Here is a 17,500-nt window from a genome sequence, read left to right as displayed (position 1 = left end):
ACGAGAGACACGACAAACTACCGCCTCCCCACACACCCGCCTTAAAAAAAAAAATCGACAATCGATGACGACCCGAGGGCCACTAAAATAATCGGTGCCCTGTCCCTTAATCACTATGATCCTCTTCGAGGAATCGAGAGAATTGTCCCACAGTCATAAGGTACCAAGAGGCCCCAAACATGGCATTACCCAAAATGGTGTGTCAACAGCGGGTATACATTATCACAGGCAATTTACAGACGTTCTGTCAATAACGAATCGTGGTCCGCAGAGAGAGAGAGAGAGAGAGAGAGAGAGAGAGAGAGAGAGAGAGAGAAAGAGAGAGAGAGAGAGCATTCCGCCAACCATGATGCTTTTAAAAGCTCATCAGATGAGGAAGAGAGAGAGAGAGAGAGAGAGAGAGAGTAGAGAGGAGAGAGAGAGATAGAGAGAGAGAGAGAGAGAGCAGTTCCGCCCAACCAGTGAATGCTTTTAAAGCTAATCAGATGAGAGAGAGAGAGAGAGAGAGAGAGAGAGAAGAGAGAGAGAGAGAATTTGAATGTTCTCAAGATCTGTAGCTAAAGAAAAAAAAATATTATACTTTAATGAAATCTATCATTCATTGAAAACACAGAATATTAAAAAGAAATTTAGAATAAAAAGGTTTTAAAGGTGTAACAGAAGGAAGATCTCAAAGCAGTTGCAGTTGGACAATTGTTAGAGAGGTTGGAAAGTAAGATAGAAGAAGCGGAATATACACATTAGAGAGGTTGGAAAGTAAGATAGAAGAAGGGGAATATAAACAGAGGTACAGCAAAAGGAATGAAACAGGTTGTAGCTAGGGGCCGAAAGGATCGCTGCAAAGAAACTCGAGTAAATGCCTGCAGTGCACCGCGTGAGGTGCACTGATAGCACTACTCCCCTACGGAGTTAATTTTATTCTAATTAACTAGAAAGTGTAAACGCATAAAGGCGTAGAAACGTAGCTATTTTAATGAAACAGAAAAAATGAAAAGCTTAAAAAAACAAAACATTAAAAAAAAAGCTCCGGCCCACACGCTGTTTCCCAAAAGTTTAAATAAAACACCCTAGTGTTTTCGAAAAAAAACAAGCAAGGAAAACTCAGCAGAAGGAGTCGAACCTAACACAAAACAGAGAAAACTAAACACGGCAAAATGAGACTTGAGAAATTGTTCGCTCCTCACGTACGTTTCTTGGGTCTTAAAACATTCATGATTTTGCATACTAATCGGAATAAGAAAAAAAACAATTGGTGTTGGAGTTTTTTTTTTATTAAAAATTTTTTTTTTTAATAGCAAATGTTGATTACTGACTACTTCTATAAAGTAAATCTTTTATTTTTCGCTTTTATCTAAATGCTGAGGAACAATAATGTTGATTATTGACTACTTATAAAAATTAATATTTCTAAAATAATTTATAAACATTTTAAATTTTAAAAACTTCCAGGGAAAACTTCTAAAAACAAACTTGTTTTATTTTTTGTTCTTTTAATTTTACAATTTCCCGAGGAAGCTTCTAAGAAAATTTCCTTCTATCTGATATTTAAAAAACTTTAAAAACTTCTTGAAAAAAAACCTCTAAACTCTCAGATTTTTACTTAATTGTTTTAAGAAAATCCTGGGAAATCTCCTAAAGGTAACTTTTTTATGTTACTTTTTTAATTTAACAACTGCCTGAGATCACCTTTTCATTAATTATCTTTTTAATTTTTCAAACTTGCTGAAAAAAACTTCTAAATAGAGTCACTTTTTCACTTATTTGTTTTACGAATTTTCCCGTGAAAACTTCGAAAAAATTATCTTTATATCTATTATTTATTTTTTATTTTTTTGCAAACTGCCAGCATAAACATCATGCAATATCGGAATAATATTACTACGTTCCTTGACGCTAATTGTGACTTTGCAGAGGCTAGTTGGTATAAACATCCTACTTAATAAAAGTTCATAAATAAAGTTAACTGAAAGAAGTACCGATATGCATGAAAATAATAATTAAAATTCAGACAAGAAAAAAAAACATTCCTAAGCAACAACTCCAATACCTAACAACAACAGCAACGAGCTAAAGCAGTTTTACGACGCAAACAAACTCAAAAATATTTTAATTGATACCATAAACATATATCAAAAACACATGCTTGCATCAAACGTCATCGGTGTGTGCAAAATATGAAGGAAAACATTCGCATATTTGCCAAAAGCCTTTTTAAACATCTAGCTTTAGCAAGAAGTCTCAACATCCGTGTGTGTGTGTGTGTGTGTGTGTGTGTGTGTGTAGATTTCCTATCCCATTCTTTCACTCGTTACGTACTCATCCGTCAAAATTCCATGAAACCAAACAGATCTACGTAAAAATATATCTCCTACTTCTACTACTACAAACAAGTCCTGTACGGGTATCACAGCCTAGCGACCTCCTCCTCAAATACAATTTGAATTGATATGATTTGATTTATATAGAGTTTTAGCATGATGCCAGGCACTGGGGCAACAAAGGCCATTCATCGCTGAAACGGAAATTGACAGTAAAAGGTTTGAACAGGAGGAAAACCTCGCAGTTGCACTGTGAAACAATTGTTAGGAGAGGGTAGACAGTAAGATGGAAGATCGAGAATATGAAAAGAGTTACAGTAAAAGGAATGGAAGGAGTTGCAGCTAGGATCCGAATGGACGCTGCAAAGAACGTTAAGTAATGCATACGTTGCGCGAGGGCCTCCTAAAAAATATAGAACTTAGCATCCCCCATTAAGGGGTAACCAGAAGATCAGAAAACGGCAGCCAAAATTTGCATAAATTTGGCTATGAGGTATACCACAGGCCAGAGCTTATTGGTTCCCGGGATGCTAATGAGTCACGAGGTCATAATTACGGCAAAAAAAGAAACATGGGTTAATTGGTTATTACCCAGGGTACGGTCAGTTATTAACAGTCGACTTCAGGTAATGCTACTGCGCTTGTCGTGTGTGTGTATGTGTGTGTGTAGATATATTCATGTATATGTATGTGTATATATATATATATATATATATATATATATATATATATACACATACATATACATGTACGAAATGTTGATATGGTTTGATGTATATTCTTTATGTGTATGAATTGTGCAGTGCATGTATATATGATATATTATATATATATATATATATATATATATATATATATATGTATAGTCTGTATGATGTATATGTATATGTATATATATATATATATATATATATATATATATATATATATATTGCATTTGCATATGTGTATATATATGCATGTGTACTTATAATTATTATTTACACGTGATCTTATATATCAGACATCACGAAGATGTGTATGTGTTTATATTATATATATATATATATATATATATATATATATATATATATATATATAAACACATACACATCTTCGTGATGTCTGATATATAAGATCACGTGTAAATAATAATTATAAGTACACATGCATATATTATAACACATATTTAAATACAATATATATTTTATATATTATATATATAATATATATATATACATATGCTAATGCATATGCATATACATATACATATACATATATATATATATATATATATATATATATATACATGCACTGCACAATTCATACACATAAAGAATATACATCAAACCATAATCAACCATTTCGTACAGACAAAAAGAAGAGAGAGAGAGAGAGAGAGAGAGAGAGAGAGAGAGAGAGAGAGAGAGAGAGAGAGAGAGAGAGAAACTATATGTCAGTTAAAAAAAAAAAAAAAATACCTGGAAAATAAACACCGAGAACAGAGGCCCCTGAAGGAGGGACCAGAATGAGCGGGTGTCAAATCCCGCACCACCCACTCCGCCACTCACCTGAGAGCGAGGCGTCTGGATCCGACCTGTCGGCGAGGCTGTAGGAATGCTCCGTCTTGACCACCGGCGGCGGGTCGGGGTGGTGGGCGGCCAGGATGGAGCTGAGCGATCCCAGAGTCCCCAGGGACCCGAGGGAGCTCAGCTGGGAGATCACGCCCAAGGAAGCCTCCGTCATGAGTCTGTCGTTGAGCACCACCCCTGCAGCGCCTCCTACGGTGCCGTTCTCTAGCATTCCGGCCCAGTCGAGCTCGCCGGCGGCTTTCAGGGCCTCCTGCAGGGCAGAAATGTCAGGGTTATACGTCATTCACATCTATATAAAACCAACTGTCAAATTCAGGGTCTCCTGGAACGCAGATATGTTACGGGTATAAATCAAACCAAAGATTTAAAACCATTATATAAAACAAATATCAAAATTAAGCGAACATAAAATGTACAAAGAAACATAAATTTTGTTTCAATGAACCAATTATATAAATAGTATGATAAAATTAAGCGAACATAAAATGTACAAAATTATATGTTTTTTCAATGAACCAATTATATAAATCATATAACAAAATTAGCAAACATAAAATGTACAAAGAAATTATATTTTTTTCAATGAACCAGTTATTTAAATATTATGATAAAATCAAGCGAACATAAAATGTACAAAGAAATATATTTTTTTATATGAAGCAATTATATAAAAAGTATGATAAAATCAAGCGAACATAAAATGCACAAAGAAATTTTTTTTTTTTTTCATTTAATCTATTATATAAATACTGTGACAAAATCAAACGAACATAAAATGTACAAAGAAATATACGTTTTTTTCAATGAACCAATTATATAAATCATATAACAAAATTAAGCGAACATAAAATATACAACGAAATGTAAATTTTTTAAAAATGAAATCTAAATTTTGGACATTTTCTCAGGTCTTTGCAAATATTTCGGATTTGGATTTTGTGAAGATTTTCGTTCAGGGACACCTCGGTCCCTGAATTCAAAGCAAAACAAACAAAACCCACAAGCAAAATCTGCACAACCCCTTCCAGCCACAACAAAAGCATTTCACAACTCGGTAACGCTACGTCACTGAGTTTAGTTGACACCTAATTAAAAAAAAAAGACAATTTGCTTTTAGCCGACACTGGCCGACGTTAACTGGTTAATTGTAAGGGTACCTTCATTAAATTTTGGCACTTAGCTTTTAAAGGAACCCTTTAAAAGAAGACGGTTGCTAAATAAAGGCCCCCGAAAAATACTGGGATATGGAGGTGTTTGGTATGTGCTTTAATATTGTTGCAAGGAAATGTATTAAACCTGTAATTTTTTTATCTACTTTGTTATTATTTTGTAGTTTAACCTCTATGTATAGAATTCACTCCGGTGTATTTGATGCTAAATAAATCCCTTGTTATTATTATTATTATTATTATTATTATTATTATTATTATTATTATTATTATTATTATTATTATTATTATTATTATTATTATTGATTTTTTTTTTTGGTCTATCACAGTCATCCTATTAGACTGGGTGGTTTTTATATAGAGTGGGGTTCCGGATTGCATCCTGCCTCCTTAGGAGTATTATTATTATTATTATTATTATTATTATTATTATTATTATTATTATTATTATTATTAACTTACTGTTGAATGCTTTTGTAGTTTCATTCAATAATAAAAAGACCTTTTTTGTTTCATCATCAGCTAATTCAGCAAACTTATCATCTGAAATCACTCGGACACTTTCTGTTTCTCACAGGCAGGTAGGTAATGCTGCCAGTGTGCCTCACTTGATGCACAGTAGGCATTACTCAAGGTTCTTTACGGCGTCCCATCGGGCCGTAGCTGCGACCCCTTCCTTTTTCTTTTAGTGTGCCTCCGTTCATGTTGTCTTTCTTACGTCTTACTTACTCAGCCCTCTCCCAACAATTGTCTACGTTATCTCCAGCGGTGAATGACCCCCATCATCACAGGTTCCCAGCGCTTGGCCTTTGGCCTGAATTATATGTTATAGTTTCAGCTCCAATCTCTTTCAGATGAGAGTTGTTTGCTTGTTTGTATGGTGTTTTGACGTTGCATGGAACCAGTGGTTATTCAGCAACGGAACCTACGGCTTTACGTGACTTCCGAACCACATCGAGAGTGAACTTCCATCACCAGAAATACATATTTCTCATCCCTCAATGGAATGCCCAAGAATCGAACTCCCGGCCACTGATGGTGCGCCAACACCATACCGACCACGTCACTGAGGCTCTAGGCGAGAGATGTGGAAACAAACTTTAAGATTAAATTGAGTTTTTAAGATAATTTTCAAGTTAACTGAAGGATTCACAAAGAGAGCATCTTTTCATCCCCGACTTGACTGAAACAATTAATTTGTGCTGACAAATCTTCAGACAATGAGCTTAATTGGCCAATGAAAGGAATATTTAACGGTCTCTTGGATACCTTGAGGTCAATCACTCATTAACGATGTGATTATCCGCGTAAATTCATGTTGGTATCAGTAAATCTAATAAGGATAAGATTTTAGCGATTGTAAATAAAGTCAGTCTGCTAAGTAAAGGACGTTGAGTCGAAAGATCTTGCAGCTACCCCAGTGTTTCACTTTCCTTCGTGGCTTTTGTTCTTATTTATGCATTTATCACGTTCCAAACTTTCGTGATTCAGTTATACTTAAGAGATTGTAAATGGATGTTCATCTAAAGGAACGTAAAATTTTTGAAAGAAAAAATAAATAAATAAAATAAAAACAAGATAAAAAGTTATATTTGGAGTTAAAAAAAAGTAAGCTTGGTTCAAATTCCACGTTAGTCTGTAAGGCCATTGTATAGAGTTGTAGATACACAAACGAAAGCACGCGCACGCACACACACACACACTTTATATATATATATATATATATATATATATATATATATATATATATTATATATATATATATATATATATATATATATATATAATAACAAATAACCCGTTATATCAAATCCACTAAACCTCGGGAATGACTTTCACCTAAAACCATAGGTTCGAATCTTGATCAGGGCAGGGGCATTTTGGGTATGTTATCCACAAGATACATCAATTTCATCTTTAATGAGTTATCTGTGGAATTATATGTATTCATGTATGTATGTATGTTGTATGTATGTATGTATGTATGTATGTGCGCGCGCGCATGTATATGTATGCATATAAACATTAAGCAGTTTTCGCTATCAAGGGTGGCTATAGAAAAAAAAACAATGGTCATTCTTAAATTGCTGAATCATGTATAATCCCCTGTAATAGGTTTAAGCTTTCCTAGTGTGCCATAAGAAAATAAAATATCAAAGTTATTACCAGCACAATAAAAAACATTAAGCACTCACAAGCAAAGCGTTGAAAAAAAAAAAAGTAAACATTCTGAGAGAGGGAAAACAGGAAGCTAGTTCGGGGACTTTTTTGTGTAATCAGTAATCAACAAAAGCCAGTTGAGAATGAACGAAGTGGTTTGGCCCCAGGCTACGATGAGGTCCCTTTATTATATATACCCACCGCCCCTTCTCTCGAGGTGATGTGCGCAGCGAGATTTTCCCGAAGTGAACGTCACCCTGATTCTTTTAAGTTATTAGTATACCGAGAAGCTGCCATGTCTTCTTCTTCACACAAAACTACTGATAAAGTGCAAATGAATGGGGGAAGGGCGGGGAGGGTTTTTTTTTGCCAAAAAAAAAAAAAAAAAACAGATTTGATAGCACATCGGGTTTTGTTTGTTTGTATGTTTGTTTGTGTGGTGTTTTTCCGCTGCATGAAACCAGTGGTTATTCAGCAACGGGACCAACGGCTTTACGTGACTTCCAAACCACGTCGAGAGTGTACTTCTATTACCAGATATACACATCTCTAACCCCTCAGTGGAAATGCCCGGGAATCGAACTCGCGGCCATCGAGGTGACAAGCCAAGACCATACCGACCACGCCACCGAGGCGCTTATAGGGATCAAGAGATTTCTTTTACTTTACGACTGGGAGAGCATCAAAGGTTAAATCGCTATTAGGGACGAAAAACGTCAAAATTATCTTTTTTTTATTTCACCATCATTCGATGAAAAAAAAAAATTTTTTACTATTTCTCAACATAAAATTACAAAAAAGTAAAACCACTATTTTTCAATATCATAAAGTGACAAAAATAAAAAAACTGCAAAGCAGAACTATTTTTCAACATCATAAAATAATAAAATGGTAAAATTTTAATTTTTAACATCACAAAATGACAAAAAATGGCAAAACTGTACTATTTTGTAACATCATACAATGACAAAAATAGTAAAGCTTGACTATTTTTCAACATCATATAATGACATAAAAGTCAAGCTTTACTATTTTCAACATCATAAAAAAAATAAAATGGTAAAGCTCGACTATTTGTCAGTATCATAAAATGACAACAAATGTATAGCTTTATTTTTCATTATCCTTATATGTGAAAATGGTAAAACTACTATTTTTCAGTAACATAAAATGAAAAAATGCAAAGCTCGACTATTTTTGAAAATCATATAATCTTGCAGAGGCAAAATTCTCTCTCTCTCTCTCTCTCTCTCTCTCTCTCTCTCTCTCTCTCTCTCTCTCTCTCTCAGTTCCAGAATTATTTTTCAATATTCAGAGAAAGTCCTTTTTCAAAAGATACAGGAAGTATTAGCTTCTGGTACAAGTTATAGATGCAATTTTTATGTGAGAAAATATAGCTTCCGATTAAGAGCAGGACAAGTTTTCTTTTTCTTGAGAAAACACTGCCCAGGGGGAACATTCTTCTGAGGTAATATGAAAACGGTATTCTGTAACGTTAGCATTTCCCCGTCCGTTTTCATAACAATCAAATTAAAAGCGATACTATCAACCATTAACTGAGAGTTTTTGTAGCAAATCTATAACAATTATCAATTTACGGCTACGTAACTATTCTTTTAAAATGCAGATATGATAAAAATCAAGACATGAAAAAATAAATAAATAAAAAATAAATAAATAAAGCTGACTTTTCCTGTATTACTTTCTCTACCATGAAAAAATAAGCTATAAAACCGTTTTCTCTACCCACCAAAATTACATAAGATAAAATAAAATGAGAAAAAATAAATAAATGAAACTGACCTTTTCCTGCATTACCTTCTCGACCATAAATAAAAAAATAAGCTATAAAATTATTTTCTCTAACCACCATCACTGAGCTGTATCTTACTATTACTATGAATAAAACTGACTTTTCCTGTATTACCTTCTCCACCATAAAAAATAAGCTGTAAAATCGTTTTCTCTATCCACCATCACTGAGCTATATCTTACTATTACCTTAGATCCTACAAGTTATTGCCGTTATTTTCAAGCGCCTGCAAACCACTTAATATTTACCAACGTCCTCTCCTTTGGACCTCGTAAGACACAAACTACAAGCAAACAACCAGACCCCGAACTGTGGCTGAAATCCTTTCAGAAAAGCTGTTCATTATTCGAGCACTAAACGGCTGGTCTCTCTCAGAATGTGGCTCTTATTTCTCTGCTTTACTCTTCAGTAACCTCAAAAGCACCCAATGAGAGGTAAATGCCTGGCCATGCTTTTCTGGAACCTCAAACGCCTTAGGAATAAGATGCTTGAAGACTGATTTAATATAATCTGAGCTTAAACGTACCACTGTCAACATCATATATCTAGGCTTAACCTTGTCCGTAATTAGAGGAACCATTACATCTTCTACCCCCAGCCTTGGGTATAAATTGATATCAAACTAAACACACGTGTGAATCACTATCCCCTTCTTTCAAGGACGTAAGAGACATCTGCAGACAGACGCTTACGCAAATAAAGGTTCCCAAAGCTAATTTTCATGGCAAATACCTTCGCACATCTTTTTAAAACTTTTTTGACGTAACTCAAAATATTCTATAATCTACTCGTTTATCTAAACATTGTCAATTTAAGCACTCTACTCTACACGTTAGCCTGAACCCTTATTTCCGTTCTGCATTTGAAAAAAAACATTTTTTTTTCGTTTTACAGAACTGTCATCATTATTCTGTTTTGTCAATCTACTCGTTATCTCTTCTTTCTGTATATTCTTTGGAGGCTTGAATTTCAAGTCAAGTGACCCCTATGGTGGGCTTGTCCTAAATGAACAGGGTTTCATCTTCTGAATAATAATAATAATAATAATAATAATAATAATAATAATAATAATAATAATAATAATAATAATAATAATAATAATAATAATAATAGTATCTTTCCCTTCAGCATCGCACCGACTCACTCCTGCTGTAACAAATCTAACTGACAAAACTGATTTCACTTTCAAAGCCCCAGTTTTTTTCTTTTATTAACCAAAAAATTTTAAAAATAAAAGAGAGAGAGAGAGGGGGAGCAAACGTGCAAGGTGGCAACAGCTTTAGATATGGAAACGCACAATGCACAAAATGCATAATACAATCTACACCTGTATGAGTACAATACATCAAAATAGGCATCAATCTCACATGTACACACCAAGTAAGCGTCACATACAAAAGCTATATACAAGAATAAAACCCAGAGTTTCGTCAGGAGGAGGAGGAGGGAGGAGGAGGACGGAGGAGGAGGAGGAGGAGGAGGCGGAGGAGGAGGAGGAGGAGGAGGAGGAATAACCTTGTACTCTAACTTTTTATGATACCGAAAGCCCTCCTATGTCAAGAAACTTTTTTTTTTTTTTTTCTCTCATAATAACCTGGCAAATTAAGAGAGGCTTCGAGTTGTTATATTTGATTTTAAATCGAAACAAATAAAAAAAGAAATTAAATGAAGAAATGAGAATTAAATAAAGAGAATCAAAATTAAAGACGTCACATATGGGTTTTATTTTTGAACTTCAAGACATCACGAACGACAGAAGCGCTGACAGTGGTAGTATCAAGGAAAAAGCTTTAATTTCATATATATGGAAACACTTAGAGAGAGAGAGAGAGAGAGAGAGAGAGAGAGAGAGAGAGAGAGAGAGAAGAGAGAAGTGGATATATATAGGGAAAAGCACTATAGAGAGAGAGAGAGAGAGAGAGGAGAGAGAGAGAGAGAGAGAGAGAGAGAGGAGTATAATATCAAAGAAAAAGCTTTAATGTTATATTTACGACGAGAGAGAGAGGAGAGAGTAGAGAGAGAGAGAGAGAGAGAGAGAGAGAGAGAGAGAGAGGAAAAAGCTTTAATTTCATATATGAAAACACATTGGGGAGAGAGAGAGAGAGAGAGAGAGAGAGAGAGAGAGAGAGAGAGAGAGAGAGAGAGATTCAACAGCAAAAGCAAACGCATTTTCCGATCTACACCACCTTGTTCGTCCAAGAGATGGCGCCAGCTGCTTTCACTGCCTCCTGAGGGGGTATAAAAAGTTTTTGCGTTTTGAGAATGAGACCACAGAAAAAGACATCCATAGAGAGCACCTCTCAATCAACAGAATATAAAATTGGTAAAAAATAAAACCACTACAAAATATTTTTCTCCAATTTTTTTTCAAATACAAAATATTTTTTTACAATTTTTTTCAAGTACAATTTTTTTTTTCATTTTTTTCAAGTACAAAATGTTTTTTTCATTTTATTTCAAGAACAAAATACTTTTTCATATTTTTTTAGAGGACGTCACAATTAACAGAATATGAAAATTAATTAATAATAAATAAAGTCAGTAGAAAATTATTTTTTTAGAAGTTTTCAGAGCACCTCTAACAGAATATAAAAATGAGAAAGTAAAAAATAGCAACTTTCAGTAAAAAATAAGAAAAAATTAAATCGAAAATTAAAAAGAAAATTAAAAAAAATGTAAAATTTAACAGAAAAAAGAGAAAATTGGAAAAAAATACAAAATAAAAATTGTAAAAAATAAAAATATTTGTTTTTTTATTATAAAAAAAAAATCTAAATTGAAAATAGAAAAAAATGAAAAGGCATACATCGGTTGAATGGCATCAACCTTTTGGAGGAGACGAACTTCGACGCTTTCAACTTAAATAAAAACTATCAAATTCAACGAATAATATTCATGACCGTCATCTGCATGTTACTCCCCATTAGCCTCGAGTGAATTATAATTGCAAATCGTCGAATTAGGGCGAAAAATAGCCGATGTTCATACGTGTCAATCGTACTTCGTGCTAAAAGGATCTATGTAACATAGGAGAGAGATTCACGGCGCAACACTTGTGCCCGTAAACGAGTCACTCACCTTCCGATTAAAATGAAAAAAATAAAGTAATAAGATTAATAATAATAACAGTAAAAGCGAGAGAGATGTATGTATCATTATATGAAATTACAAAAACATATCATCAACTTTACATTGTCTCACACACACACACACAAAAGGGACGAATAAGGATGAAGGAAGTGACGTCACACCAACCCTTGCTTACGTCACGTGTCACACAGAGACATGGCCTTGTTGCTGGGATTCCTGTAAACTTATAACAATTTTTTTTTCGTATTTTCCCTAATGAAATATAAACAACTAAAGATAGGAGCAAAGCACCAGTACTATAAGACAATGAAAGTTGTAAGTAATGGATACACTTGTACTGGTGTAACGGAAACAGTTGTATAATAGATACACTGGTATCTACTCGATGGCTCGGAAATGGAAAATAACATAATGATTAAAAATTCTTTAAAAACTGGAAGGGGGGGGGGGGGGGGGGGGGGAGGAAGACAATGCAAAGCGGGAGTTAGAGTAGCTGGACAGCAAGTTGGAAGAAAGGAAGGGGGAACGGACGTGTAGTAAAAGGCTGATAAGTGGGTCGAGCTATAGTAGATTCACATCAACCGAGCTTGTGATGTCTAAGCCCGTCCCTTACGACGCTCCTGATTGGCTGTTGATAAGCCAATCACAGGGCTGGGAACTCACAGTCTCTCGAGAGAGTTCACATGGGCAGGATGTATGTTACGCCTCTTTTGAAAGACGTATCCCTCAGAATAGGTGGAACATACATCCTGCCTATGTGAACTCTCGAGAGAGACTGAGTTTCCAGCCCAGTGACTGGCTTACCAACAGCCAATCAGGAGCGTCGTAAGGGACGGGCTTAGACATCACAAGCTCGGTTGATGTGAATCTACTATAGCTAGGGGCAGAGGGGACGGTCGCAAACAGCGTTCAATAATGCCTACAGTGCACCGCGTGAGGTGCAATGATAACGAGGGGTGATAGTAAAGGCAAGAGAAATGAACGGAGGAGGAGGAGGAGAAGGAAAACGGGAGATAAATTAATAAATAAATAAATAGAAACAGGGAAACACCAATCTCGCCCTGATACAATATTGGGGCGAAAACGACAAATCAAAACAGCAGCACAAAAGGAAAATGACCTTTTAAGTTGCAGTTGCAACACCGCTCTTGAGTTACTTCCACACGCGTGACTTTTAACTGTAACAGTCATTAACGAACGGAAGCGCAATCAATGGGCTGTTACGTAACAGAAGAGCTCCGTCTAATGGCCTCCTTACGGGACATCGGATTGGGATGACAATCAAAAATTTCCGATATACAGAGAGAGAGAGAGAGAGAGAGAGAGAGAGAGAGAGAGAATATCCAGCAGTTTAAGCAATTCAGGCAAACCATTAACTGCTTCTAAAGCTAATCATTTACCTTGAGAGAGAGAGAGAGAGAGAGAGAGAGAGAGAGAGAGAGAGAGAGAGAGAGAGAGAGAGAGAGAGCAGCCACTAATTTAAAGTACATCTGTTCATAGGATGTCAACAATCTTGTGCGTCAGTTTGAAATACAACAATATCTTTTCCTCGGCCAAATCCCTAGTCGGGATAGCCGTTTCTCCTCCCATGTCCTCTCGAATGAAGTCCCTCCACGGAACGATCATTATAAATACATCCTTTCGCGTTTGTTTTACATACTCATGCAAATCAATTTTCACTTCTGCAAGAGCACTCTAAGAATATTTGGTATCAATTGATACAAACCACTAAATATATCTAGTAGAACAAGAGCTTAACTTCATCCAGTTTATGAGTCATAAATCATTGCGGACGTCATTTCAACCATAATTTTAACTGTAGTTTTAACTATAATATAGCAGTCACAGATTGAACAAACCCAAGAACTTTAGCCGTCATGATACCTTAGTCTTGGAGACCTTTATTTCCTCATCATCACTAACACAAACTCCCACTTCCCTTCCACCTCATCTCTCCTCCTACTCCCCCGTATACCACCCCCCTCATCATTTTTTCCATTTATTTTTCATTCCAGGAACTTCTGGAAAGCCAGCGGCTGCTCAAAGAGGCGAAACCCTTAAACGCGAACCCAGTTCTTATAAAAAAAGCTTACACGGCAACTACCGTGCATATTGCATCCACCAGATTAAGCAATGTTCCAGCAGTTCCAGCAACCATTGCTTCTGAGGGTAATCGTTTACCTACGGACAGGTGAGAGAGAGAGAGAGAGAGAGAGAGAGAGAGAGAGAGAGAGAGAGAAGCAAGCGTATGGCTCCATGCAATTTTTCCTAATAGAAAAACCTAGTTGTCGACAATGGAAAATCTTTAACCAACATTCACGAGAGAGAGAGAGAGAGAGAGAGAGAGAGAGAGAGAGAGAGAGAGAATTGGGGGGAGTTGGTTGAGCGGGGAGGGGGGGGGGGTAAGGGCTACTGGGACGACAAGGGACGGCCTGACCGTGAAATTTCAAATCAGGGACGAAAGGGGCAATTTGATGGCGGGAACGCGATGAGGTGTGTAATGGGGTTATCTATTCGCTGGGCGAGCGCATACCTTATTACACACGTGGGCGTGTGTGTCTGTGTGATATGATAGATGGCGGCTTCTCACTTTTTTTTTTTTTTCAAGGAACTTACATTAACATTCAGGACAAGAGTCATTTCGCAAAACAGTGTGCTATTTCTCAAGTCTGTCATGCAACGGAGGATGAAAAAAAGACAGAATTCCAGGTGGGCAAAAGCAAGGAATCTCTCCGATACAAACACTACGAAAAGAAACAGATAAATAAATAAATTAATTAATTAATTTAATTAATTAATACATAAATAAATCACCCATTTGCTCTGGAACACTCTAGTACAGTAACACAGGAATTTTTCAGTTTGAATAATCTCCACTATCTAAACCTTACACAGACACACACACGCACACATACATATATATAAGCTATATAGATATAAATATAAATGTATGTATACATATATAATATATATATACATATATATACATATAATATATATAACTGACATACTACGTAGATAAACATACACATATAAACATATATATGCATATGCGTATATTTATAATTAATGTATGTATAATTTATATATAAACTGTATGCATAACGTATATACATATACACATGTAAAGGCATTCTGGGTTTTTATAGGATACTACGCCTATCTCTGTGGTGATTAAATTAAATACTGGAACACTTACAAGAATAAGAACAAGGAGGAAAAACTTTAGAGAAAAAACTACGCTTGATTAAAAAAAAAATAAAAAAAAATAAAAAACCAGCAGCAGAAGAAAAGGAAAAAAAGGAGTCTCATTTTCTTTGATAAAGAACGTAAGAGGGAGGACTTAAGGATTCTGCATCGTCAGTATTGCTACGGACGACATTTGTAAGAATTCTAAATTTGTCAAATATTAAGATTGCGTTTTAATCTTAACCAGGGACTGAACAAAAAGAAAAATATTAACATTATTGCTGAGGGGCGCATAATGATTTAGTGTAAACTATACCACATACAAGATACAATTTGAATCTTCAAATTAGTAAAGTAAGACGCTTTAGAACGTGTTTATATATACAACACACACACACACACACACACACACACACACACACACACACACACATATATATATATATATAATATATATATATATGAACAAAGTATATAACAACAAACAGATAAATAAACAAAAGAAAGTAGCCCAACAGACGCACCGTTATCCGGGAAGCAAAACCCAAGCGTCCAAAATGAAGAAGAAGAAGAAGAAGAGAAAGTCCTGAAATTCTTCGGAATGAATGGGATGGACGAGCGTGAGGGAAAGAAGAAGAAGAAGAAGAAGAAGAGGAAGAAGGGAGACTTCTTCTTCTTCTTCTCCAGATTGCATCTTCCAGCCGGAACATCACTTAAGGAAACCCACCTTTCCCAGCATCCAAAAGGTTACTATTATTTTTTTTCCCATCTTCTTCGATGTCTTCTTATGCTTGTGTAACTGTCAGTGGACTTGTGCACTCCTGTTTATGCATTTGTTAATAGATTTTTCTATGCATTTGTAAGTAGAATTCTTCAATCCTGCTTATCCATTTGCAAGTGGATTTGTGCATTTGTGTTTTAGCATTTGTAAGTGGATTTATGCATTTCTGTTCGCGTATTTGTAAGTGGATTTGTGCATTCATGTTTATGCATTTGTAGGTATATTTGTTCATTCCTGTTTATGACTTTGTAAGTGGATTTGTGCATTCCTTTTTGTGCATTTGTAAAATGAATTGTGCATTCCTGTTTGTGCATTTGTAAAATGAATTGTGCATTCCTGTTTGTGCATTTGTAAAATGAATTGTGCATTCCTGTTTGTGCATTTGTAAAATGTATTGTGCATTCCTATTTGTGCATTTGTAAAATGAATTGTGCATTCCTGTTTGTGCATTTGTAAAATGAATTGTGCACTCCTGTTTGAGCACTTGTAAGTGGATTTGTGCATTCCTGTTCAAACATTTTTCTTAAACCTCACCCTCGATCAATCTGTCGCTTGTGATTTGAGAAAGGTGAAAATACAACGATGATAACTGTGACGCAGAGAGATTGGGAGGCTGGAGGAGGGGGGTGAGGGTTAGGGGGGTGAAGGGGGGGAGGGGGGAGGGGAACAGCCCCCATCTTTCGTAGGAAAGCCGGTAAGTAGTGGGACCGGCTTTCTCGTAAACATTTCGCGAGAACTTTCGGCGATGGTTCCGGGGGAGAGAGAGAGAGAGAGAGAGAGAGAGAGAGAGAGAGAGAGAGAGAGAGAGAATTTAGGTAAAGAAACACGCAAGGAGCGGGCAATATTTTCTAGACTAAACAGAGGCTCATGTGACTACCAGGAGAGAGAGAGAGAGAGAGAGAGAGAGAGAGAGAGAGAGAGAGAGAGAGAGAGAGTCTAGGAAACGAAGAACGTACGTAAGAACTAGGAAATTTTAGACAGGTTAAAACATAGCACAATTGGACTAGAGAGAGAGAGAGAGAGAGAGGGGGGGGGAGAGAGGAGGACTGGGAGGAAGAGAGGGAAAGGGGAGGGGGGGAAAAAAAGAGAGAGAACTTAGTAAACGAGGACGTAAGAAACTCGGAAATTTTAGACAGGTTCATTTGATACCAACACACACACACACAGAGAGAGAGAGAGAGAGGAGAGAGAGACGAGAGAGAGAGAGAGAGAGAGAGAGAGAGAGGAAAAAAATACACAAGGGGAGATATGTCTATAAATTAAACATAAGCTCATGAGCCAACCGCTAGAATTGTCACCAGTTTACTGAACAGCATCAAATCACATTTATTCATTCATTACAATACATACAGAAAAGAACACTTCACAAAAAAAATTTATAAATCAAATAAATTTATTCATAATCATCC

The 17,500-nt window shown here is 35.8% G+C and overlaps 1 protein-coding gene across 1 annotated transcript in view; it reads right to left on the bottom strand.

Moving 5' to 3' along the window:
* LOC135196392 (cyclic AMP response element-binding protein A-like) overlaps positions 1-17,500 on the bottom strand; it is a 150,173-nt gene that overhangs the window by 57,757 nt on the left and 74,916 nt on the right. The window contains 2 exon segments of the mRNA XM_064223193.1: positions 3,869-4,139; positions 11,218-11,259. Coding sequence (XP_064079263.1) covers positions 3,869-4,139; positions 11,218-11,259 — 313 coding nt within the window.

The sequence above is a fragment of the Macrobrachium nipponense genome, chromosome 17 (genome assembly GCF_015104395.2).
Source record: "Macrobrachium nipponense isolate FS-2020 chromosome 17, ASM1510439v2, whole genome shotgun sequence".
NCBI classification, from domain to species: Eukaryota; Metazoa; Arthropoda; class Malacostraca; order Decapoda; family Palaemonidae; genus Macrobrachium; species Macrobrachium nipponense.
This window is presented reverse-complemented; position numbering and strand designations above follow the sequence as displayed.